The 26,107-nt window shown below is 48.8% G+C and overlaps 1 protein-coding gene and 1 long non-coding RNA gene across 5 annotated transcripts; one reads left to right on the top strand and one right to left on the bottom strand.

Moving 5' to 3' along the window:
• The first annotated feature begins 905 nt into the window (after positions 1-905).
• LOC309806724 lies at positions 906-4,528 on the top strand. Its single transcript, XR_014294430.1, has 3 exons — positions 906-989; positions 1,200-1,324; positions 3,153-4,528. It is a non-coding gene; the product is annotated as an uncharacterized lncRNA (long non-coding RNA).
• A 10,281-nt stretch (positions 4,529-14,809) lies between these two features.
• Positions 14,810-25,806, bottom strand: NDUFV3 (NADH:ubiquinone oxidoreductase subunit V3). 4 transcript variants are annotated; one of them, XM_082624957.1, is made up of 4 exons: positions 25,672-25,806; positions 24,341-24,461; positions 18,065-19,156; positions 14,810-15,786 (listed from the first exon to the last, which is right to left on the bottom strand). In XM_082624957.1, exons 1-4 carry the CDS (start codon positions 25,723-25,725, stop codon positions 15,623-15,625), a joined length of 1,431 nt encoding a protein of 476 aa, XP_082481083.1. In that variant the 5' UTR covers positions 25,726-25,806; the 3' UTR covers positions 14,810-15,622. The 4 variants fall into 4 exon arrangements, with proteins under 4 accessions (XP_082481083.1, XP_082481084.1, XP_082481086.1 ...); XM_082624958.1 differs by lacking the exon at positions 25,672-25,806 and adding an exon at positions 22,810-22,910 and having other exon boundaries at positions 24,341-24,427; XM_082624960.1 differs by lacking the exon at positions 18,065-19,156.
• Between the last annotated feature and the right edge of the window lie 301 nt (positions 25,807-26,107).

The raw sequence follows: 26,107 nt of genomic DNA, 5'->3' as shown, positions 1-26,107 counted from the left end.
TTCATCCATGTTGCTGCAAGTGGCATTATTTCATTCTTTTTTATGGCTGAGTAGTATTCCATTAAATATATACATATATATACCACATCTTCTTTATTCATTCATCTGTCAATATTTTGCCAATCTTGTTTCATCTATTTCCCATCCTTTTTTCCCCTTACATAGTTTAAAGCAAATCCCAGACATCATGCTATTTCACTGCAGTAGGATGCAAGTGTTAATAATTCCACTTTATGGGAAAATAGAAGCACTGAAAAGTATCACCCAGAATGATACACTGAGTCTGTGGGGGAAGGTAGGTACCAGAAGCCAACTTCCCCCCGTCCTAACTGTGCTCCTGCAAACTGACGCAGCCATCCCACACACAGATTGACTCGGGCATGTAGAGAGCATGTCACCCACGACACAGTGTCAGCTGGGACAGAGGTCTTCAATCAGGTCCGTCACATGAATAGATTCATCTCAGCCCACAACTATTTAAATAAATTAAGAGCTTACTTCCCGAAAGTAAAAATCAGGGTCCCTCTAGTGAATAACTAGGAAGCTAAAAGCCCCAAATTACATTTACTCAGAAGAATGTTATTTAAAAGCCAAACATATGGAGTCATAAAGAATAAATGTGTGGCCTTTTGTTTAACTGCAACCCTAAAAATGCTTATTTTTGTTGCTGCATTGACAGCCCCAACGTTCCTGCGAGGAGAATGACAGCAAACACCATCTCCCGCCAAGACATCCCGAGCGTCTGGGGTTTTCTGTTGAGCTTTGGATGCCGGGGCGTCGAGGAAACATTGCCAGGCGCGTCACCCCCTCCGGCCTCCCCACAGGGGTGGGGCTTCCGGGGCAGCTCCCAGAGGCGAGAAGGCCAGTTCAGGACTTTCCTTGCCGCCTCGAGGCACCCCCTGGGCAGCTGTTGTACAACAAGAATTTGCCGTCTTTGTCTCCGGTTCAGGCTCCACCCCTCAGACCACACCTGAGTTTATGCTAATGAGGTGACTAACCTTGGGCCCTTGAGAGCTTCAGGTTGGGGGGGCCCATCATGCCAGAAAGACATGGGTTTAGAGGGTGGGGACCTGGTGTCGAGTGACATCAGGCTGACCTCTGACCTCCAGGGAGGGCGGGGAGCGGGTGCTGGAAACTGGATTCAATCACAAGATCAGTGGTTCAGTCATGCGTACGTAACAAACCCCTAATAACTCCAGGCGCTGGAAACTCAGCTGCGCATCTGGATCGGCGGCTCACGTTGCTGTGCTGACGGGCAGAGGGCGCACCCAAGGGCCCTCCCGGACCTCACCTGTAGTCCTCGGGACCTGCTCTCCTGAGTTCTGTGAGTCATTCTGGCGAACGATGGAACTGGAGGGGGTGCCGGGAACCCCCAGATTTGTAGCCAGTTGGTCAGAAGCACGAGGGCCCTGGAACCCCCGAAGTGCAGCTGGTGTCCGGAGTGAGGACGGTCTTGCGGGGGGCCGTGTCCTCAACCGGCAGGGTCTGCACTGACCCCAGAGTTGGTGTCAGAGTCGTACCGCTCACCCCAGCGCACTCGCCTTGGGCCCAGGTGCCTGGTCCAGATCAGTCCCGCGATCACCCCCAGGTCTCCACATGGCACCCCGGGGGCCTGGGGGCCACCCCCTAAGAGGAGGCAGTACCTCCAGCCTCACCGCAAGCGCGGGGATGGGTCAGGGGTGGGCCAGCTGCCCTAACGTTTCCCCCTGTCGCCGCTTCGTGTACCTTTAGGGAACGGACCAGTTGTAGTAGATTTTGTTATCGAATAACACACGTCGTTGGAAGCTCAAATATAGAAGCAAACAAAAATATAGACGCCGATAAATGAAAATACCCCCAGTGTCCCCATGGGCTCTCGCCGTGCCCTGGAAGAGGTGCCCTTTCAGGGGAGGAGGAAGGCCGCCCGGTTCGCGCAGGGAAGGCAGGGATGCTGCACCCACCCCCCACCCTCCCCCTGCCCCCTCCGGCTCTGTGCCCTGAGGGACCATCGCACTGGCTGCCCCCAGGATCCTCCTCTGGCTCCCGGGTGGGCTGGCCGATGTGGGCACCTTCAGAAGGCAGAGGGTCGGAGGAAAGCGAGGGTCATGCCTGGGTCACCGTGGGTGCAGGGTCCTCGCCCGCTGTCACAGCCCCAGGCATCCGCCTGCCTCCCCGGTTCTGGGACCGCCCCTCCCCTGCCCTCCCTCTGGGGGCTCTCAGCTCTCAACAACCAACCCCATGTGAGGAACCAGCAGTGCCTCGTCCCTTGGCCCCGGCTCGCAGCCAGTGCCCACAGGAAGTGTCCTCAGATGACGGGGACCGTCCGGGAACAGGGAGGGGCACCAGAAAGCAGCCTACGCCCCGTGGGAGCAGCCGCCAGCCGCCCAGCACTGAGGGTCAGGGTGGGGAAGGCCGGGTGGTTCTGGTCCGACGAGGTTGGGGTGAGAGAGGACAGGCCCGCAAAGGTCACTGAGGGCAGAGGGCAGAGGGCAGGTACCCGAGGCCGGCAGACCCTCTGCGCGGCGGGGACGGGGAGGCCCCTCCTCCATCGTTGTCCTGGGGTCTCCCCAGTGTCAGATGTGGGAGACCCGCCTCATGGGCCGACAGCAGCAAACGCTGCAGAGGCCGCGATACCTGCACCCCGGTGTCTCAGGTTATCACAGGACCAGGAGATGGCGAAGGTGTTACCAGGGCAACACGGGCCCTCTCGCCTCTCTCAGAGATGCTCCAGAGCGGAGTTTCTCAACGTCTGGTCCAGTCCCACCTGCCTCTCAGTCACTGAGCATTTGTCTCAAGTGCGGATTATTGGTGCTGAGCCCCAGGAAACCCCCTTGCCCCCCACGACTTAGATAAGTCCGCGCTTCCTCACGACCCCCGCAGGACTCGCAGAAGATGCCCTTTTTTTTTTCCAGAAGATGCCCTTTTACACATAGGCCCTCCAATGTCCCGTTCTTTGTCTTGTGAAGGGTGAGCTGAGATTAGAATTGCCCCGTGAAACCAGCTGGACACAGAGACAAACATTTCCGTCCGGCGAACTGAGCCGTCTCTCGATGGCCCTGCCTGTAAAGCCCAAGGCAGGCCCCCTCCGCTGAGACGCTCTGATCTTGGGCATCCCCTTACCTGAGCAGCCTGAATAAAATCAATCTCCACTCTCCTTTGTTTTGTCCCCGCAGCTCCCACCCTGGGCCCAGGAGTCACCGGCGCCCTTGGGCGATTCCTACGGGGTCAAGTGTGTGAGCAGCTCGGCCCCAGAGGGAGCAGCACCAGGGCATCTCGAGGGCTGCACGGCCCGACCTCAGACAGACACTGCGCACAGCCAGGTGCGGGGCACGTGGGCGTCGGGCTGGGGGATCCGCTCTCCAAAGGCAGGTCTGTCCTCGGACTCATGTTCACAGGCCTCTCTGATGTGCTCCAGGGGGCAAAAATTAGACGTCGTAAATAGAAACGGATTTAAGTAAATCAACGGTAAGCACTTTGGGGTCAAAACAGCCTCTTCACACCCCAGGGACCCAGACTTCTATCCTCACCAGGTCCTCCCCACACAGCCTTTTATTGGTTTGTCATCACCCCTGCTGACAATGAGTGATCTTCCTGGGAGTATCCCAAGAACTGTGGTGGCTGCCAGGTGCTTTGGCACAGAATTCCTCTCTGAGTCAGAGCCCGAGGCCGTTAGCACGGGGGAACAGCTGCGAGGGCCACACCTCCTCGAGTCATTTGAAAATTTTATGATGAATAAAAACGATCCATGACACAGACTTATGCATTACATATTAACCTAATACCTCTACAGTTACACCGCCAACGGTCTTTCGTTGCACACATATTTTCCTAAGGACACGCCAACTCAAGTAGTAAAACGTTGACTATCCAGTGACACTACATAACATTTCCTCCTTCTGTGTTGTCAAATCCTTAGTAACAATAACAAGTCTAGGGCTTCCCTGGTGGCGCAGTGGTTGGGAGTCCGCCTGCCGATGCAGGGGACACGGGTTCATGCCCCGGTCCAGGAGGATCCCACGTGCTGCGGAGCGACTGGGCCCGTGAGCCATGGCCGCTGAGCCTGCGCGTCCGGAGCCTGTGCTCTGCAACGGGAGAGGCCACAACAGTGAGAGGCCCGCGTACCGCAAAAACAAAAACAAAAATAAAAACAAAACAAGTCTAACATTCAGTGAAAGGAGGAGAGCGAGGTGGAAACCCCAGGAATGGTAAAAGTGTGGAAAAGAGAATTATGCGTTTTAGATTAAATAACCAAAAGACTGAGCAGAAATACAGGGTCAAAAGGTGCTGAAAAATAAACCTTAAATATGGTTCAAGCACCACAAGGTCTTTAAGCTGTCCCCTGCGGGCAGGTGACCTTTGTTTGCAACAGTACACCTGGTGATGCCATCACGATGCTTTAAAGGACCCGGTGGCACAGTGAGAGCGGGGAAGGTGGGAACTGAAAGCCATGAGCCAGAAAAGGACTTGCTTAACTATTACATTTCAAATGGATAAACAACAAGGTCCTACTGTAGAGCATAGGGAACTATATCCAATCTCCTGGGATAAACCATCATGGAAAAGAATATGAAAAAGGATGTGTATATAAGTGTAACTGAGTCACTTTGGTGTACAGCAGAAATTACCACAACATTGTAAATCAACTATACTTCAATAAAATAATTTTTTTAAAAAAAGAAAGAAAAGGATCTGCTTGGAGGACCATGCTGGAGCTCGTCCTGCCCACAAACCTTGCTGTGCAGTGTTCACATGTTAACTCTACCCAGATCCATCTCCTTCCCTTCCCGGTCTCCATCTCACGTAGGACAGTCAGGTCCCCAGCACCCACGTGAGGTTTCAGCAATGCCTTTCCCCGTTTCTGTTTTTCATCAACTCTATCATTTAACAATTCGCTCTGAAGGGCTTCCCTGGTAGCGCAGTGGTTAAGAATCCGCGTGCCAATGCAGGGGACACAGGTTCGAGCCCTGGTCCAGGAAGATCCCACATGCCACGGAGCAACTAAGCCCATGAACCGCAACGACTGAGCCTGCGCTCTAGAGCCCGTGAGCCACAACAAGAGAAGCCACTGCAATGAGAGCCCCGTGCACCGCAATGAAGAGTAGCCCCCGCTCGCCGCAACTAGAGAAAGCCCACGCGGAGCAATGAAGACCCAGTGTAGACAAAAATAAATAAATTAAAAAAAAAAGAAATCTCAGCTTAAAAAAAAAATTCGCTCTGAAAACAGCATTTGGTGGCATGAAGCTTTGTCTATTTCCATGCAATAAACCCACATTTTAATTTCATGCCAGAGCATCCTTTCTTTTCTGATTTCTCCCTATTCCGGCAGCAGCGACTTGCCATATGTTCTGAGGGAGATGGTGTTTTCCTTTGGCTTCCCCCAGCTGGCTCAGAGCAGAGGATGAGGTATTTTAAGCCCCACACTTTAAAAACCTTGGCAAGGCTTCTGATGAACTAAAAGCATCAAGATATACTTGTAACCTGGGCTCTGATTAGTTTGGATTTTGTAAGGTTTTAACACCAGTGCTTAAAAGAGAGAAAAAAGGACTGGGGGAGCCCAGGTGACAGGTCGGACTCCATCCCTCGAGGGCTGGTCCCGCTCTGGGGCAGGGCTGGCATCCCAGGACAGAGCGTGTTGGTCCAGAAAGCCGCTCCGTGGCCCTCAGAGCCTGGAGGCAGCTCTTGCCAAGGGTATGCAGGTGGTCAGTTGGCCTCGACCACCTAAGAAAGCACAAAGAAGCTTCTCTCCAGGCTGCCCAAGTTTGCGCCTTTAATGTGTTTGCCTGGTTGCCTGTTTTAGATGTTAGACTGGCACGGCTGTGCCTGGCCATATTCTGTCCCTGATTTGTTCCACCCGTTACATCCCTGCTCAGCTGGGGATTCAGCAGGCGGGGTCAACAGAGGAAATAGCTTCAACCTCATTTGGTAAAAAGAGTTGCTTCTTTCTTTCTTTCTTTAAAAATTTTTTTCCAAAGATTTAAAATTTTATTTTTGAGTAAGTAATACATTCACATACTTCAAAAATCCAAATGGGTAAAAGGAACATACGTGGAGAATTTGTGTTCCAACCCACATCTCCGTCTGTCACAGGCATAATTCTAACATGGACCTAATCACTCATGCTGCCCTGGTATCTGTTTTGTGGAAGGTCCTCTCCTTGCGTGTGGGTAGACCTTGCTTAACCAGGTCCCGAGCAGCCCACTTTCTGGGACACCCATTTCCGTCTCCACCCTCCGCCTGGCCGAGGTACCCCACCACCCAGCCCCGCAGTGGCCGAGGAGCTGATTCAGTTTCACTCTTTCATTCCCAATATTACTTAGGTTAATACTTGATTTGTAAGTGTTGAACCCGGTATAAATGGAAGCTATTTTAATATGCGCTGGGCAGCAGGAACTGCTCGGGGCACAGGGCACGGGTGGTTTGGAGGGCAGAGTCTGCACCCCTCACCTTCCCCTGGGTCTTCTTGTGCCCTGATGTCTGGAGAAGCCTGTGGTGGGTGCCTGCCCTGTCCATCTCCCCTTTCACCAGCACCCTGTTCCCCCCACAGAAGAAAGGCTGGCTTCTCACTCATCTGGGAGACTGCTCGGATACATCATCCCAGGGATGTTAAAAAAAAAAAAAGAAATCTCCGGGGCACCCCGCAAAGAAACAACTCGCAATGTCGGAGGACACCCCACTAATCAAGGCCCTAGGACTGCACAGTGGGGCTCCCATCTTCCCTGGGCTTATATGTGTATTTCTGTTATGAACAAAATGTAGCATTAGAAACAGACATTTTGGCCTGTGTCATGATGTCGGGTATTTGGGGGGTGGGGTGGGCTTGAGAACAGTGGTCCCATGTAGCTGTGCCCCTTCCACCTCCGATTAGGGAAGAGGGACGAGGGTCCTCAGACAGCAGAGCAGACTCAAAGTCAGACCCCCTCCCCTGGCTCGAGGGTACGACTCCCGGCTTCATCCAGGCGACAACCTTTGGCCGGTCGGAGATCCCATCTAGCTGTGTGTCCGTCATGGAGCTGGGATCCTCAGTATTTGCAGGATGCAGGGGCACCTGCTGCACGTTTCCCACAAGGAAGTGTGTGGTGGGTGCTCTCACTAACTGGGGCTCAGCTGCACAGTTTTCATGATTTCAAGGAGGCGGGGAGAAGTCCTCACTTCTGACAGATCAAGGTAACATCCTCAAGTAAAAGAAACAGATACTGGAGAAAATGGAATGTTTCATGTGTTCTCCAGACTTGGGAAAACAGTCACTGATTTTTGCCAAAAGATAATTGGTTACTATAAATCCATACTCTTTTTTTTTTTTTCTTTTTGACATGGGGCAATCCTGCCCGCTCTCACTCACTCCCGCCTGCACATATGTGTTATATTTAAATGACCTTAATGGGAAGTGTTGAGGCTTTTGTGTGAAGATGCACTCAGCCATCATCATGGCACGTGTGCAAGCTGGACGCTGACCCCAGCCCAGGGGCGGCTCCCCCATGGCTAAGGAGACAAGCCTCAGGCCCCTCCCGGGAGCAGTGGAGGGGCCAACCAAGGCTTCACACAGTCAGGTGGCGTCAGACTTGCAAAAGGAGGGTATTTGACCACAATCACTTAAGACCACAGTCTCTTGGGACCTCCCTGGAGGTCCAGTGGTTAGGGCTCTGCGCTCACCCTGCAGGGGGCACGGGTTCGATCCCTGATCAGGGAACTAAGATCCCATGTGCCAAAAAAACAAAACCAAACCACAGCCTCTTTCCACTCCAGGGTCCTCCATCACTTTCCCCTCCTGGCCGGCTTGGAGTGGCTGGCGGGGCACACTTTGTCTGGGTTTAGAGACATGTCTATGGGTTCACACCGACTTCCTGTGTGGCCGAGCTACTGAGAGCTGTCTGCCGTGGGCACGGCCTCCGGGGACGCTCCTGCTTCCCACTGAGCCAATCCGCCAGGCACGCGGATGTGAAGGTGGTGACCAGAGGGGAGATTGGAGTATGAGCATCACGGACACGTGCTATGACCATGTCCCGTGACCGTGAACATGTAGCATGCTTACAAACATGTGAAGTGAACGTGAGCTGTGACCACGTCCTGAGAGGTTGGGCAGCAGCAGTAGGTGGGGAAGGAGGAGAAGCAAGTTTTTGTTTTTTTTTTTTGTTTTTTTTTTTGCGGTACGTGGGCCTCTCACTGTTGTGGCCTCTCCCGTTGCGGAGCACAGGCTCCGGACGCACAGGCTCAGCGGCCATGGCTCACGGGCCCAGCCGCTCCGCGGCATGTGGGATCTTCCCGGACCAGGGCACGAACCCGTGTTCCCTGCATCGGCAGGCGGACTCTCAACCACTGCGCCACCAGGGAAGCCCGATTTTTGTCTTTTTTTTTTTTTTTTTTAGCGGTACGCAAGGCCTCTTACTGTTGTGGCCTCTCCCGTTGCGGAGCACAAGCTCCGGACGCACAGGCTCAGTGGCCATGCCTCACGGGCCTAGCCACTCCGTGGCATGTGGGATCTTCCCAGACCGGTGCACGAACCCGTGTCCCCTGCATCGGCAGGCGGACTCTCAACCACTGAGCCACCAGGGAAACCCTTGTCTTTTTTCATGTTTATTTATTTATTTATTTATTTTGGGCTGCATCGGGTCTTAGTTGCAGCACACATGATCTTTCCTTGTGGCGCACAGGCTTCTCTCCAGTTGTGGCCCATGGGCTCCAGAGCACGTGGGCTCAGAAATTGCAGCACACAGGTTAGTTGCCCCGCGGGCATGTGGGACCCTAGCCCCTGGATCAGGGATTGAACCCGAGTCCCCTGCTTTGGAAGGCAGAGCCTCAACCACTGGACCACCAGGGAAGTTCTGAGAAGCAAATTTTGAAATGCAGGGAGCCAGAAACTGGTCATGGAAAATTCTTTAAATCATGAAATATGGTATCAGATTTGATACCCCTCCATACCTAGATGAACAGAACTTCTCTCCGTGGGGAACAAACTCCATGATACAGTACATGCAATTAAACATAGGCCTTGCTTTCTCTTTTTTGATGGGAATCATGTGAAATTATATTTATCAGAATTCCTGTGCTTGAAACAGTACTACAAACAGCAAGGATGTCTGTGTGCGGTCACAATTTTTATGTATCCAGACTATCAAAAAACAAATTTTGATCAACCCTGCAGGTGGAAAGACTGAATTTTCTTTCTATTCTATCAAAATAGTGCTATAAAAATGCCACGCGAAGAAGCAATCAAAAACTATGCAACCAGGCTTCCCTGGTGGCGCAGTGGTTGGGGGTCCGCCTGCCGATGCAGGGGGCACGGGTTCGTGCCCCGGTCCGGGAAGATCCCACATGCCGCGGAGCGGCTGGGCCCGTGAGCCATGGCCGCTGAGCCTGCGCTCCACGGCGGGAGAGGCCACGGCAGTGAGAGGCCCGCGTACCGCAAAAAAAAAAAAAAAAAAAAAAAAAAAAGTATGCAACCAAAAATTATTTTTTTATTAACTGCTGGACACATAAAAAGGTATGTCAAGCCATTAATCAAAATATCATGTTATTCTTCTGGATTTTGCGAGGTTTATGGCACCTACCAAATTTTAAAATTTGTAAGCTATTTTTTCTCATTCTAAATATCACTTTCATACCAATTTTGAATTCATAATTGTGCATCATTTTTTTTTTTTTTTTAAAGTAGAGGGAAGGATTTATTTATTTATTTATTTATTTTTGTTTGTGTTGGGTCTTCGTTTCGTGTGAGGGCTTTCTCTAGTTGCGGCAAGTGGGGGCCGCTCTTCATCGCGGTGCGCGGGCCTTTCACTGTCACGGCCTCTCTTGTTGCGGGGCACAGGCTCCAGATGCACAGGCTCAGTAGTTGTGTCTCAAGGGCCTACTTGCTCCGCGGCATGTGGGATCTTCCCAGACCAGGGCTCAAACCCGTGTCCCCTGCATTGGCAGGCAGATTCTCAACCACTGCACTACCAGGGAAGCCCTGTGCATCATTTTTATTTACGAGCTCTCCATATTCTGTCAGATTCAGGCCCCACAAAACCTGAATCAATCCTCAAGAGTGCACTATACGTTCTCGGTCTTTTTTTTTTTTTTTTCCGTTAATTTTCATTGAACCTCTTCTAGCCTTAAGTACCAGTGATTCATGGATATAGGAACTAATTGAAAAAATAGTTTCAATACAAGTCACTAAGAAATACGTATCCAGTAAAAACTTACTTTATAAGTTTAGAAGTGTTTGTTAAAATTGGACTTTATAAATAGGTTACTGAGACTTGTAAAAAAATGCTTTAAGAAAAATTAGGTTTTTATTGAGTACTGTATTTAAAAAATTGTTTAAATTTTAAAATATATATTTTTTAAATTTAATATTAATTTAAAAAGTCTCTTCTGTACAAGAATCTGTCAGACATAAAAGAACTCATCTGACACTTTCAAAAATAAAAAGCATTAAATCATTAAATTTTAACAGATGGAAAGAAATTGAAGTAAAAAGGGAGTTCCTAAACGTCAGAAACACATTTTTTTTCAAGACACACTGGTTCCTAAAAATCCCACTGAATCAAGAAACAGCCCGTGCGAGCCCTGCAGAGCCCGGTGGCTGTTCTCCGAGTTTCTGCTCTAGGTCCCGGCTAACTTGCTCTAAAGGTCCAGCTGAGTCACCCTCTCAGGCTTCCCCCCGACCCCCCTGCCTCCTCCAGACCCCTTGGCTTGTTTGATTCTTCCTTAGTCGGGGTTCGTGACAGTTCCGTTGTCTTGCCACCCTGACCCCGTGCTCTGTCTTAGCTCCGTGCAGAGGGACTGTGTGGTCAGCCCGGCCCCCTCCGTGCTCTCCAATCCCTGGGTCGGAAACGAGCTCATTCATCTCCGAGCAGTTGGATTTCATTGCCTGGTTTTTTTCCCACCAAGGGCGCAGGGTGATATACTCTCTGGAGAAAGGAGTTAGATGGTAGATGTGGGGACAGACAGAAATGCTATCACCGAAGGCTAGATGTCCAAACACATGGAAAAGAAAGAGAAAAGGAAATGTATTTATTTATTTATTTTTGAGGTATGCGGGCCTCTCACTGTTGTGGCCTCTCCCGTTGCGGAGCACAGGCTCCGGACGCGCAGACTCAGCAGCCATGGCTCACGGGCCTAGCCGCTCCGCGGCACGCGGGATCCTCCCGGACCGGGGCACGAACCCGTGTCCCCTGCGTCGGCAGGCGGACTCTCAACCACTGTGCCATCAGGGAAGACCTATTTATTTTTTAATAAATCTATTTATTTATCTGTGGCTGTGTTGGGTCTTCATTGCTGCACGCGGGCTTTTCTCTATTTGCGGTGAGCAGGGGCTACTCTTCGTTGCAGTGCGCGGGCTTCTCATTGTGGTGGCTTCTCTTGTTGTGGAGCATGGGCTCTAGCGCGAGGGCTTCAGTAGTTGTGGCGCATGGGCTTAGTTGCTCCATGGCATGTGGGATCTTCCCGGACCAGGGATCGAACCCATGTCCCCTGCCTTGGCAGGCAGATTCTTAACCACTGTGCCACCAGGGAAACCCTGTAAAAGTCTTTTTATTATGAAAGTTCCCAAGGACTTAATAAGTTGCAGAGAACAGAATCGTCAACTACCATGTGCCCATCACCCAGGCTCAGCAATTTTCCCATTCTTTTATCATCTCTGCAGCTCAGCCCTTCCCATACTTTTTGTCAGAATATTTCAAATTACCAGTTTAAAAAAAATAAAACCAGACAGTGAAATTCTTCTCCTACAGGACAGAACCTGTTGTGGACTGAATGTTTGTGTCCCCCTCAAATTCATATGTTGAAGCCCTAACCCCCGATGTGATGGGAGGAATTAGGGCTAGAGAGGCCAGGAGGGTGGGGGCCCAACATGGGATTAGTGCCCTTATAAAAAGAGACGCCAGAAATCTTGCTCTCTGACTCTGCCATGTGAGGACACAGGGAGAAGGCAGACACGTGCAAGCCAGGAGGAGGGCTCTCACCAGACGTTGAATCAGCCGGCACCTTGACCTTGGACGTCCAGCCTCCAGAACTGTGACACAGTAAATGGGTATGGTTTAGCCACTGAACCTGCTGCATTTTGCCGTGGCAGGCGGAGCCCTGGCTGAGTGGTTCAGCACCAGTACTTAACCACATTAGCAATGCCAAAGGATTTACAGCTTCCCGAAAACAGAACGCTCTTCCAGCATCCAGGCCCGTGCATCACACCCCCCATCCCCCGTGCCTCGGAGACCGACCTTCAGGGCTCCCTCCACCAGCTACACCTGCACCGGTGAGTCCCTGGCCCCCTTCCAGCGTTCAGGTGAGACATCACGCCCCACAGAGCCTCCTCTGATGCACACCCACCCTCACCTCTTCTCCAGACAGCTGACTCATGTCGTGAGACTTGGCACGTGGCCTGCAATGTGGCTCACATGCCTCCTTTCTTTGTCAGGCTGTGAACTCAGGAGAGGCCAGTGGCCTTTACCATCTGTGAACCCAAGGCCCAGACCCAAGCCCAGCGTGGAGCAGACATTTAGACTGATGTTGATTCCAGGCCTGCAAGAGTGAAAACTACTCCAAAAGGAGCATCACTTTGGTGGTTAATATTTTATATCTTAGTCTTTGTTTCAGACCCCTTCTAGAATAAAGGCCAGAGGAGGGCGGAGAGAAGGAGGGCAGGGGAGAGGGCAGTAGAGCTGGGGCGCTGAGCACCTGGAGCACACCACCTAGCTGGCCTTTCACGGAATCAAATGATCTGTGGCCACCGCCTAACACTGGGGTATCAACACTTAAAACTGCGGCCCTCAGTCAAACCCTGCTCTCTGCCTCTTTCTGTAAGGCCCACAACAAGAATGGTTTTTAACATCTTTAAAGGGTTGAAAAAAAAGAATGACTGAGCTGCACTGACTGTACGTGTCAAAGCCAAAAGTATTTACCATCCAGCCCATTTCTGGAAAAGCGTGCCACCCCCTGCTTGAACAGACTGAATCGGTGTGCTTCGTTTCTATCTCATGCAGCCTCCCTGCAGGGTGGGGCACATCGTGCTGTCGGCGAACTCATCTTACAAACCTTTGCCTGCATCCTACACGCAAGGTACGGGGCCATGGACACACAGCGCTGGGGGTAAGCGAGGAAGCCACCGAGCACTTTCTTGGGTTGGGAGACAAGTAGGACGTACAAACTATCAGAACACAAACCTCGGGCCTGGAAGCAGCATCAGAAAAGCCACACGAGAACCTGCTGAGTTTCAGGTTAAGCAGCGGCCAGTAAGCATTAGAACCAGGGTCCACAATAAGCAGGGCCTGGACTTAGGGTCTCTGTACAGCCTCCTGCAGTCCCAGGGTATGTGCTGTAACAGGGTGTAAGAGAACCAACATCTAGGAAGATGTCAGAGTTCAGGTGACGTGGTGGGAAAAATATAAAAGGAGGTAGAATCTTTACCTTATTGAACTCAAAAACATATTAAGCCGGTTTAAAAATCTCACAGAAATGAGAGCAATACGTGTGTTCATGAATCACTTATGATTCATCAGCTCAGCTTCTGGAAATTCATCTTCAAGAAACAATACAAAATACAAAATGAGTGACATTCACAAAGATGTTTCTGGTAGCACTCTTTAAAGAACATGGGAAATTACACAAATCCAAAAAGCTGCACTTGGCGGGTAACCACGGTGTTGCCCCCAGATGGAGGATCAGGGGGTCTGAAGGCAGAGCCATGCCCGGTGCTGTTTGCCGTGGCCGCAGGAAGCCTTTTCAGGGGGCGGGGCAGAGGGAACCAAACTCCCAGAGAGACTGAAAGATGAGCCCAACAGCACTGGTTCCAAGGGAAATCTTCATGCAACTTAAAATATATTTGGACTGGTTTTTATGGAAAAAGAACTTCAACTCTCCGTGGCGTTAACAGCCCAGGGAGACACATTCTGTGGCATCAGAGTCCATGGCCCCCCCACACCACCACAGAGCACAGGGGTTCTGTGGGCCAGTGTGAGAAGCAAGCTATCAAATGAAAAACAACCCCAGGAGGATAGAAAACTGTACCTACATTATATGGTCGTATCTAAACAAAACTACCACCACCACCAGGAAAACCTGTTCAGTGTTAAAAATGGTTGGGTTAGCAGAAGGGATTTTAGGTAATCTTAGTATTTTCCATTTTCTTTCTTTTGGTAATGGGTTTTAGTGTTATTATAATAAAAAATGTGATTAGAAGAATCTTGCAGAGTTGCTAAGCCTCTGGGGTGGTAACAAAATCTGAGACATCTGATCACAATATTAGTTTTCAACACCATGTTTTCGGTCCTGGTATCCTTACTTGGACTCATTTTAAGAAATGCAGGATTACAGAAATGTGAGTCAGAAGTTATAATACACTGTACTGTTTGCTATAAACTGACTAGAGGCCAAGAACCAGAATTGAAATGAAATAAGGCCCACGAGTTTGGGCACACAAACATCAGGGAAGTGTGAGAACAGGCAAACCAGGAAACGTCCCTGGTGTGCAGACGGACCTTCTGCTTCGGGGGGGACGTGAGGCTCCAGCAGATGGGTGCAGTCTCTCACCCCAGCAACACCTCATCTGGATTTGTTACTTCTCAGAGCGGACTGTTTATTCCGGCCTCACAGGGGCCTGGTGCAGGCACCGAGTGACACACGGGAGCCTGCTCGCACAGCGCACGTCCCCAAGTGTGGGTAATGTTCCCGCAAATGACGGAGTTATTCGGCCAACCCAGAAACCCTCTGTGGCTAAATAAGCCGTCTGCCGGGCCACCTGGGACCCCAGCTGCTGCCGGACCCTGTACAACCTTCACCTGTGTGTAACGCCAGCGCTCGAAACTTCCCTGCGTTTACATCCCGTGCCTAATTCAAGTGAGCAAAAGAATTCCGATCCTTTTGATAATAAAATGCCATAATTTAATTTCTTTGCAATGCAGCAGTTAAAATGTGTAAAACGCCTGTTTCCAATTCATCAAGCACTAGGTCTACCAAATCAGAAGGCCCTGCTGCCCTTATCAACACCTTGCTGGTGAACCAGAAAACGCTAAACTGACCAGGGGCCCAGCATAGCAGAATCACACTGAGGGAAAACACCTACAATTCTCTAATTGTGCGGATTTGTCCAGTGACCCATACTTTATAATTAAGGAAAAATTCCCGGACTTCTCTGGTGGCACAGCGGTTAAGAATCTGCCTGCCAATGCAGGGGACACAGGTTCAAACCCTGGTCCAGGAAGATTCCCACATGCCACGGAGTAACTAAGCCCATGCACCACAACTACTGGGCCTCAGCTCTAGAGCCCACGAGCCACAACTACTGAAGCCCGTGCGCCTAGAGCCCGTGCTCCGCAACAAGAGAAGCCACTGCAATGAGAAGCCTGCACACCGCAACAAAGAGTAGCCCCTGCTCACTGCAACTAGAGAAAGCCTGCACGCAGCAACGAAGACCCAACACGGCCAGAAATAAATAATTTAAAAAAAATTTTTTTAATTAAAAAGAAAAGAAAACTTCCCTGCACAGAGATGCATCTAAACACACGGTGAATAAACCATCAGCAGGACTGCTGCCAATTCACAACTCACTATGAAAGGTGTGGAAGGGAAAGCAATCCTACACACCAGGCCTCATGACCACTGAGCAGATTTTATTTTCGCACGCAAGAATGCAGAAGGACACCGAAAGGTTCATCTTTAAACTGAGCTCTCAGTGGCGAGGTGACTCTCGTCCTGAAGAGGGCTGAGGCATCCTGAACTTCAAGAGCTCCAGGTTTAGGTCCAAGAAGGTATACGTGCTGTAGTCATGATGCTGGAGATTCTTGTAGGTGGTGTTGTCAAATGGCTCAGCAGGGGTGGCGGCCGGCGGGGACCCTGCAGGGGAAACACAGCACCGGTGAGGACCTCCGACAGGGAGGGAGCTTCTGAGTGAGTCAGCACACACCCTCACACACACACACACTCACATACCAAGCATTCTACATGAACCCTTCCTGAATGCGCTGTCTACTTAGAAAAGCCCATAAAGCAACAGTGTCTTCAAAAGCAAAATAATTAGCTGAAAATTTATACTAGAACATATAGCCTCAATAATGTAAGAAATGGAATAGTTTTTGCAACGTGTCTTAACATCTTAACTTTGTATACCTCTAGACTTGAAAATGCCGAGAACAGTTATGGAGGGACTTTCAGGTCATTTAAAGATGCAGAAAAAAAGCAGATCTATTAAAAATCTGTCTCTAATAGAAATAAACCATTCACAGAAGAGAAATTTAAAAGCAGAAACTAAGTGAGCCTTTTAAGTCTCTAAATGCAAGAAAATTAGATAAAGCCCAGTGGTTTTAATAATGCCACAGTTAAGGGGAACTGGAAATGAGACGTGTAGTTTCTGTTGTTTAACTTTTTTTGAAGAAGCTGTTGGTATACTTTAGATTCACAGACTAAGAAATACTTAGCCTTATTTCTCTAAGTGGAAAAAAGAATGGAAATCCACACACCTACACAACTGGTGATCTTAAAACTAAGAGCGTGGAGGAAGCAAAAGACACCCGGCTCTCCTGCAATGTGACCCGCGACACGATGGAGGCACAGCGAAGCTGCGTGGGGTGACAGCTCAGGCTGGTTAAGCTCTTACTGACCCTAAACCACTGCCGTCGGGACTCTCGCCACTCCTACTCGTGCGGCACAAAAAATAACTACAGTTTTCCACTATTTGGATTCATACCAAAAGTTCTGGTTTTCATTTTTTTGGTTGTATTAAATGATGTCTTATTTATAGAAGTGACATCTTTCCAATCTCAACAAGCAGAGTATCTTCGATGCGGTGCAGGGACATCCCAAGCAGATGCACTCTTACAGCCCAGGTGAGGAAGGTGCTGACTGCAGGGAAGGAGGGTTTGGAGAACTCTTGTCCAACACCAATCCCCCCGGCGGGCGAGGAGCCAGGCAGCTGGGCTGGGAGAGCTACCAAGTCGGCCCCCCTGTAGACGCTGCCCCTGCAAGTGAGCTGCGCTCCTGGGCAGTGTCTTTAGCTTCTGAAGGGCAAAGAGGATATTGGAAAAATAACACAACCATGAAAAAGGAGGGTCAAATTGTTTTCAAAAAGACTGCAGTCTGAAAACCCCCAATTCTATGTTATCATCCTGAAGGTTTTACAAATTTACAGCAGAATGACTAACAGAGCAGCATCAGGAAAGTGGCTCTTGACGTCTGGAGAAGTCTGGCAGGCGCTGGCACTTCGCATATTTATGAAAGAGGGAGAAGATGGAGAGGGAAGAAAACACGTAAATCCTGCCAACATAATGCAACCAGTAAGTATAATTCCAGGTAAGGTAAATTAGGCAAGGGGGAGGCTTTAAAAAGAAGAGAGCAAACAGGAAGGAGCGGGGTTTGTCAGTGATGAGTTTTCAAGAGCCACAGATCTGAAAACAGGAGACCTGCTTCACTGTCTTGCCATGATCCACCTAAAGCACACTGCATTTTATGAAGTTCAAAGCGCAAGAAAATGGTAAAATGATAGGAATAAAGTTTCCCTTTAAACACTTAGGGGAGCAAAAAAGCCCTTCATAAAAATTCAAAATAGAAAAGCAAAGCAGCCCATTGCGCTTTTTAGGAGCAGGAACCGTCTCGTGTAAATCAGACTCGTGCGTTTCATGGCTGCCTTCATGTCACGGCTGTACTCCCTAAAATGCAATTCTCCCTCAGGCATAAAGATGCTGAAGGCAACAGCCTGTCTGGCTCACCCGAAGACCATCACTACAAGCATAACTATCGCCCCTCACCTGTGCGAGTTTAACAGGACAGCCCCCCTCCACTCAGTGACATGCTCTGCAGGTTCAAGAAATGAACACTTCAACACCCTCCAAAGTTAAGGATGATGATGTTAAATTGCCTATTTGCACAAGGTATACTGGTTAAGGGACAGTCCAAGAGTGCCAAGGGCATACTCTTCCACTGTGATATAAACTTTAAATGTTTCAGGAATTTTTATCCATAATTAACATATAACCCTCAGCTTATCTGAGACAGTGCTATAGGCCATATTCCTATTATAGAATGTGATCAAGCGTAAGGCCTCTTCAGATCACACAGCTCTTCAGTCTCACCCACCACCCCAGGACAAGAAGAGCTCTCAGCTCAAGTCAAGGTGTACCCTGTGTGCCGTCCTGGCCTTCCATCTGAGTTGCTGAGTCTTCGATGATTCCGCGCTTTTCCTCAAGCTTTAGAACTGCTGTCTTTTCAGCAAAAACGTCTTCGTTGTGAACAGGGACTGGCTTCAAAGTTTTCACTGGTAACTGATCTTCCGAAATCTCTTCCTTAGCCTTCAAGATTCCTTCTGCTACTTGCTTTCCCAGATTTTCTTTTTTGAACAGGGAAAGAGCCGCCTCCCCATCAGGCTCTGGTACTTGTTTCTCCAAAAGCCTTTCTTTTGTCTCAGGAGTCGCTGGCAGCCGTCTTCCTACTCTGGTTTCTGCAGACTGAGTGGGCGCTGGGCCGCCATTCGGTCGCGTGGATAATCCTGATTTCGTACGGTTGGATACGGTTTTTTTAACTACTAGTGGCTTCTGGCTTTCTTTATCTATTTCATTTGATGTAGATACTTTCTGCCACTGTTTTTCCTTTACATCTTGCTCCATAAACTTTTCACCTGCGTGTGACTTGGGTGCTGTGGTTTTTGGTTTGGGGTCTTTGTCCTCTGATGGTTGACTGGAGGCCCCTTTCTTCTTTGCCTGGTGGGGCCTCTGTGCAGAGACGAGGTCCGGATGCGGCTGCTGTGATACACTCTTCTCTTGTGCAGGTATTTCAATTGGGGGGGCCCCATCTGCAGAGGAATGGGAGGCCTCTGCTACGGGAAACCCTCCTCTGCGTTTGCTCGTTGCCTGAGGACCCGCTTCTGAGCCGTCACCCTCGTCGTCAGACTCGGAATCAGAGGAGCTGGACGAAGATGAAGACGAGGATGAATCATCCGTCCCTTTCCTGCTCTGCTGGGCTCCTTCTGAATCAGAACCCTGTTTACTGAATGGAGGTGCAACCTTCTGAGGAAACTCTACCAAAGTCTTTCTTGGCAAAAACTTCAGAACCCCTTGGTCTGTGGGCGGCATGCTGGCATCGGGGTTAGGGCCAGCTAGCACCCTGCCTTGGTTCACAACTGGTGGGGAAGAAGTGGGTGAAGGTACGTTTTTAGACAATTCATCTGCTGTTGGGGTGGCTAGCTGCTGGCCCCTCTCCTTTGGTTCCACTACATCTAGGAAATGGCATAAAGAGGAAGATTATTTTTAATATTTAGTAAAACAGTGAACATTCACCAAGGCCACAGACATTTCATTACATACCACCTTGTTATTGACAATATCTTCAACGTAATCATCTTAGGAACTGTTCCGTCGAAACCCACTCAAGTGAAAGGCAAGCCACACAAGTCAGAGAACAGTAAAAAACATAGATGTTTTTCTTGGTAGCTGAAACTTTTTAAGATGGGATTTTTACCAATAGAAGTAACAATCTTGTCTCCATTTTTCGCAGCGAGAGCTTCTGGATGGTAATTATTTTTTACGCTACTATTTCATCTAAATTTAAGATAAACTATAATATATTTTCAGATGATGAAGTTTTAGAAATGTATCATTTCTTAAATCCCTAAAAAAATGGGTGCACCTCAAATATTTTAAAAAATTACCCGTATTGTATGAACTTGAACTTTCTGAACAAAACAGCAAAGCAGAAGTAGAGACAGTAGCCTGGTTTGGGTCTGGGGTGAGCATATGCATGAGTTTAAGAGTGGGAGATCAGACGGAGGGGATAAGGTGATTCAAATGCAGGTGCCCTGAGAGGAAGAAAAGTCCTGCAAAATCACATCATTTGGGGATTTCTTCTGCCAAGGAAAAGTATTACAAGACCAGAAAAGTCTAAAATAATTTAGTATCATATATATCATTGGAAACAATGAGTTTTAAGCTGTTACAAAAAGGTGCTGATATAAAAGTCTCAGACTTTGTACAGTCAGTTACAAAAGCAAATGAAAGCCCACCACAGTACATTCATGAGAGCTCATTTCATTCAATTTTCTCAAGTGCTAAATCTTTTTTAACCATACAGATTAGAAGAAAAATACAGGACAAGTTTTTATAAATTAAAATTACTTTTCAAATCTCTAAGTGCGCTCCTTACTTTCAAGTCTCAGAGTCTACTTTATACTAAAAAGTATACTACTTCTTTAAAGCGGAAAAAAATGTATTTCTAACTTTACCATCTTACTGGTATCCAAAAAAGTTTCTAATTGTTTTCTGAGCTCAGGAACTCTCTCTATATATATACAAAACAGAATGACAGAAAATGGTCAAAGAAAACTGAGGAATAACCAGAAATAATCGGAAATGGGCCAGAGAGAGGTTAATGGGCAGTGTAAGAGGATATGACTGAACAGCTGGAGCAGTGGGTCACTGTTTAAAAAACCATCACCACGTCACCTCCACCCCCCCCACCCCCTCTGCCACGCTCTGTCTGATTCTGTGGCTGTGTGCCACCCCAGAATCTGCATTCTGACTGCAGGAGCAGAACAGAGCGCCAGGATCGTGTTAAACATAAAACCATGGCAAAGGCATGTGTGTGCACTTGAACTCTCTCTCTCTCTCTGTCTTTCTAAACCATACCTGATACAGCCCAAAAATTCCTATAAGCAATGGGTAACACAGGCTGATCTCCAAACCCTGCTAGCCTGCTCACCTGCATCATTAATCCACTTTTATGCTGAGCATGAATTTTCCAAGTGTGAAAAATTAACTTAAAATAAGGCTTATTTTAAATAGGCTGCTACCTAATCATTATGCCTCAATCTTCTAAAATTTATTGTGGAGATTTTAAAAAATGTAAATAAGTTATTAAAACGTTAGAGTGGGCTTCCCTGGTGGCGCAGTGGTTAAGAGTCCGCCTGCCGATGCAGGGGACACGGGTTCGTGCCCCGGTCCGGGAAGATCCCACATGCCGCGGAGCGGCTGGGCCCGTGAGCCATGGCTGCTGAGCCTGCGCATCCGGAGCCTGTGCTCCGCAACGGGCGAGGCCACAACAGTGAGAGGCCCGTGTACCGCAAAAAACAAACAAACAAACAAAAAAACAAAAAACAAAAAACAACAAAAAAAAAAGTTAGAGTTTATCACCTATTGAAAACAGAAAATTTCAAATGATATAGTTTATTTTGTTTGAAAAAGGAAACTTATTTAATGTTATAAGAACATTAATTAATATTCTTATTAACATTAACATATAATGTTAATAAGAACATTAGTGTTTTAAAATATCTTTGATTCAGGCTTAGTTATTGGGACAATTCCATGGAAAGGCTAATAGAATAAACCACAGTAGCATATTTGCTTTTTATTAAGAGCCAATCTCTGACCTGCTGCAGCACAGGCCCAGCGTCCTCTGTGACTCAGCAGGAAGCCTGCCACGATGATCTGTAGCTGCCACCAGTGACCTCTGGGCCAAAGTGCCAGTGTGGACACCACGCCTGCATTCACAGTGCAGGATGTCACCTGGAGACACAACCATCGGGTACAGGAACAATGGCTCTCACTCTGAATATAAGTATGACTTTACCTGTTTGTTTTCATGAAACCTCTTGCGTTTCTAAAGGCGGGATGCCTGCATACTCTGAAAACGTTTTAGTTTCAGTGTGACTTTCCTTGAAAGATAAATATACGAAAACACAAAGCTACTTAAATAAGACTAGCCACGGAGACACCCCTCCCAGCACAAGAGGGGGGCTTTCGGGGACGGTTTCGAACCCTCAGAGACCATCACAACCCACGTAAATAAAGGTCTACAAACACTAGTGACGGTGCAGAGACACGAGTTCTCTTACTGCTTCTCTATCTCCCCTCAATTTGAACTTCCTGAATTTCTTTCCTGCTCATGGAAAAGCAAGGGAGGGCATGATCTTCAACTGTTTAGTAGTCCCCTACGGAAAGTAAAAATGACTTCGGTGTTTGAAACAGATCAGCAGCCTTGCAATACCGCCACATCTTGTCAGTAGGTCACAAAACTAATTTCAGAAACAAAGGTGCATTTCAACAAGATGTGAAAGAATACAGTTATTCAAATTCTATATGGTAACTAAAACCTCTTTTCACATTTGTTACTATTAAAAAGAGTATTTTTTGGTTTTGGTTTTAATGAACATGCGAGAACTGACTTTTTTCAGAGGCAAGACAGCACATTGCTTATAAATATGGGCTGTGGGGCCTTACTGCCTGGGCTCCACTACCGACATCTGTGTGACCTTGGGCAGCTCAGGAGTCCCCCGTCCACTTTCTCATCTATAACCCAGGGATACTAATGGTACCTTCTCACAGGGTGTGGAGGGGAGATACGGAGTGCTTGAAACAGTGCCTAGCAACGCTGGTTAGAATTAAATACATCAAACCCCTATTTCCGGAGAGTCCTCATTTCTCAAACTGGAATAGGGACTTGAAGTAGATAATTAACTTTGGCTTCTTGACAGAGTCTTTAAAAAGCGACATAGGACTTATCCAGTCAATGGTTTATTACTGATTATTGCAAAATTCAGCCTAGTGATGGAATTCGCCAGAACATCAAAGCTGGCAAGCCAGGCAGCTGTGCAGGGGAGGCACCCACTTGGAGACCCGGATTCTGATGTGTGCGCTCACCATGCTGGCAGTTACCCTCAGGAAGGAAGTGTGGGCTACGATGAGCTGGCGCCCCAGGTGGAACAATGGAGAGCGTGTTCAGCCCAGATGCAGATCCCCGGACTAGATGTGAACCCAGGGGTGAGCGCTCAGGGCCCCGTCTGCATGCAGGAAACTTTCCCTAGAGCTTCCAAAACCATCCACAGTGGCAATGCGCCACCGGCGGGCCAAAGCCATTTCTGTATCTCACACTCACCAATCACTGACACTTCGGGAGAAATACTGAGGCCTGCACACATTGACTTAGAAGCATCATTTCTTTTTCTTCATGGAGGGATTGTAATTATTTTTTAAATTCTGAGATACAAACATAATGTGCATTAAAGACGGTGTAGCTCTAAAAACTGTCCTCCCACCTGACAGCACATACACATGACACACGGGTCATCAGTCTCACATCGACCAGGCCAAGACTGGCGCGCTGATCCGCTCAACGCAGAGGAACCCCGAGGGCGCAGGGCCTGCCACGCTCAGAGGCAGAAGGTACATGAGCCCAAGGCCAACTCCCAGCTCAGTGTTCCCTTCTCGTAACTGTACCCCAAACCGCCACAGGATGAAGTATTCCATTTCTACTCATATACAGAAGCACTTTGGAAAAAGGGGGATCTTTGGGAAAAAGGAGAGTCCTTATGTTTAAGAAACCTGTTTAAAAACGTACAGATTTAAAAGAAAACAGAATACTGGCTTTAAAAACACAGCAGGTACAGGACAGAAAACAACGTTCCTGTTGAATTCGGATGGGGGCGCGGAGACACCACAGGCAGGGTACACCTCCTCAGCGTGGATGGATGGCGCGTGAAAGGCAGCGGGTGGCTGGCTCTCTCAACAGCGCGCGGACGTTTTATAGGCTGCCCATGTCTCCGTGGGCAGATGAAGGGGGGCTAAACAGAAGTGTCCACACACTTTTCAAGCATTCAAACTGAGGAAATGATATTTTGATGAAAATAAGACAAACTCAAGTTATCATTCTAAACCCCATACAGTCAAAGATTTATAAATAGACTGTATATATCATATGTATATATTAAGAGTTAACTAGGGTTTCATCAGTTAAAACTGAACGCAATGGACCTGGATTATAATCAGGTTTCTACTGCTGCATTTCCTGCTTTCCTCCTATGAGGATATACTACATTGGATTCAGGAAAAAAAGTCAAAACTGGTGATAAAAGTCAAAATGACTGTGGAAAGAGCTGGAAGCAGATAAGAATCATGCTTCACCAAAGTGAGTCATAATGGAAAACGGTGCCTGCTCCTAACTCTCTCTCCACAGTCGTAAAAGGATGCCTGCAATCCTGGGCTATGACCAAGCAAAGCCTGGGAGACTACGGATAAGTCCCAGAGACAATGAAAAGTCACAATCAGGGAAGAAAAAAAAGGTGGGGTTCACAGCTACTTCACGGGAGTGTGGGATCGGTATTAGGGCCACGTAGATGCCACAGAGCCAGCATACTCTGCATTCTGTTGCTATCCGTGGAGTCTGGCATTTAGAAAATACAGAGAGAACAGTTCAGGGCTAATCGCTGAGTTCAGCCTTAACAGAGTTAACTGTTATGTTACTGATGTGTTTGGTCTAAAGCCTGTTACAGATCCTATGTCTGATTATAACCTGGACACTGCTAGAAACGAAGAGCCCAGTTATGTAGCTAGTAAACTCCTCTTCCTGCTTGGGAAGCTGACTGATTTACTCTGTATTGTCTCCCTTATGACGACCACTAAAATCTTACTTTTTGGTGAACTTTGCTTCTTGGGATTCGGTGGCAATCCCTTTTCATTCTTTCCTGATTGTGCAGAGAGAGAAACTGTAGAAGCAAGTCCTCGAAACACTCCTGCTTCTAGGAGCACAGTCTGACAAAAGAATGGCACAAATACGAATATTTTAGAGTAATACCCTTTTTAACAGCTATTACGACATAAATACTATGTATTATTATGACATATAAATGCTTTGCATACATATGGCATATTTCTAACAGTTATTACAATTCTCTTAATCTATGTGCATTATGGAAATTTGGGAAAACACAACAAAAGCTGCAAGAAAAAAACACCTGAGTTCAAGGGCAGTCACTATTAACATTTGGGTATTTCTCCAACCAGACTTTCTCCTGAGCGTACTGTTTTGTACTCTCCAATTACCCATCAACCTACAAAATACTGATTCTTTTCATAAAATGTTTTCCTGTACTTAGAATATAAAGTAGAAGCACTATCTAGCCATGGAAAATAATGCAGATGAATAATAGCTGCTTCAAAACTGCCTACCACATTTTATAGAGCGTTAACTCACTCAGCATACACTTACTAAGGCCTGCTATGTGCTGGGCACTGTTCCAGATGCTGGACACATTACAGAGGTGCCTACAGTCCACATATGAGAGTGAAACATTTGCTTCTTATGGTTATGACGTCAGCACGTGTGCATATGTATACATGAAAGCTAAAAAAAAAATGAACCGGGACTAGATATGCAGAGGTAAATAGTGGCCTGACAACAGATCTCCCCTCCAACCATCTGTACTTTATTTTGCCACGAATAGTTCTTGCTTTTGTAATAACAGCCCCTTTTCATTTTAAAGATAGTGAAGAGGACTTCGCTTTTCCGGTATGGAGAAAAAAAGCCCTTCTTTCTTCCTTTTTTTTCACAGATAAGGTAACGTAAGCTGGCTTCACATGGCTGCCTCGTAAGTTACCGGGTCCACCAGGTGCCTGAAAGTGCCCTCACTTTCTCGCGGGTTAAATAAGCAGTAGAGACACTGTCCTCAAGAGTTCGGACAGGGCTCGGCGCGGGGCACCAGCGGCCCCCACGCCTGTCGGAGGCCCGGACCGCACACCGGAGGTTCCCGGTGATCCAGGACCAGAGGGAGCGGTGGCCGGGGTCGCCGGGACCCTCGCCGCTCCCCAGGCCCGGCCTGGCCCCCGACCCGGCGTCCTCTCCTCGGCCCGGGAAGTGGGGTCAGCGGCGTCCCCGGACGTCTGGAGGTGACCGTCAGGACCGCAGCCCTCGCCCCGCCCTCCGCGGGCTCCCGGGCGCCGGCCCCGCCCGGCCCCCCTTTACCTTCAGCCCCCCGGCTAGTCCTTGCCGCAGCAGAAGCGACGCGGCGGTGGCCATGACGGGGCCGCGGGCCGGGGAACAGGCCGGGCGGGAAAAGGTCACACCTAACAGACGCGGCCGCAGCGCACCCTCTGCCACCTGAGAGCCCGCCCCCTAGGATGAAGGCGCCAATCACAGGCAGGGACGGGGCAGGGCGGGGCTCCGGCTGCTGCGCGCGCACCACCGCCGAGGTTCTGCGCGCGCATCCTGGCGGCCTCCAGGTTCCCCGCGCGGCGCCTCGAGGCCACGCCCCCGGGAAAAGCCACCAATCACTGGAGGTTGGGGCCCGCGGACCCGGACGGCGCGGCGGCCTGGGCGCTGCGTCACCGAAGTGGTCTTTGTGGGTGCCGTTTCCTGTCCTCCGACCGTAGTGGTTACCTGTGGCCACCCTGCAGGGCAG

Source organism: Mesoplodon mirus (assembly GCF_964341445.2).
Source record: "Mesoplodon mirus genome assembly, chromosome: 6".
NCBI lineage: Eukaryota > Metazoa > Chordata > Mammalia > Artiodactyla > Ziphiidae > Mesoplodon > Mesoplodon mirus.
The sequence above is the reverse complement of the archived record's forward strand: the minus strand, read 5'-3'. Positions and strand labels throughout refer to the sequence as shown.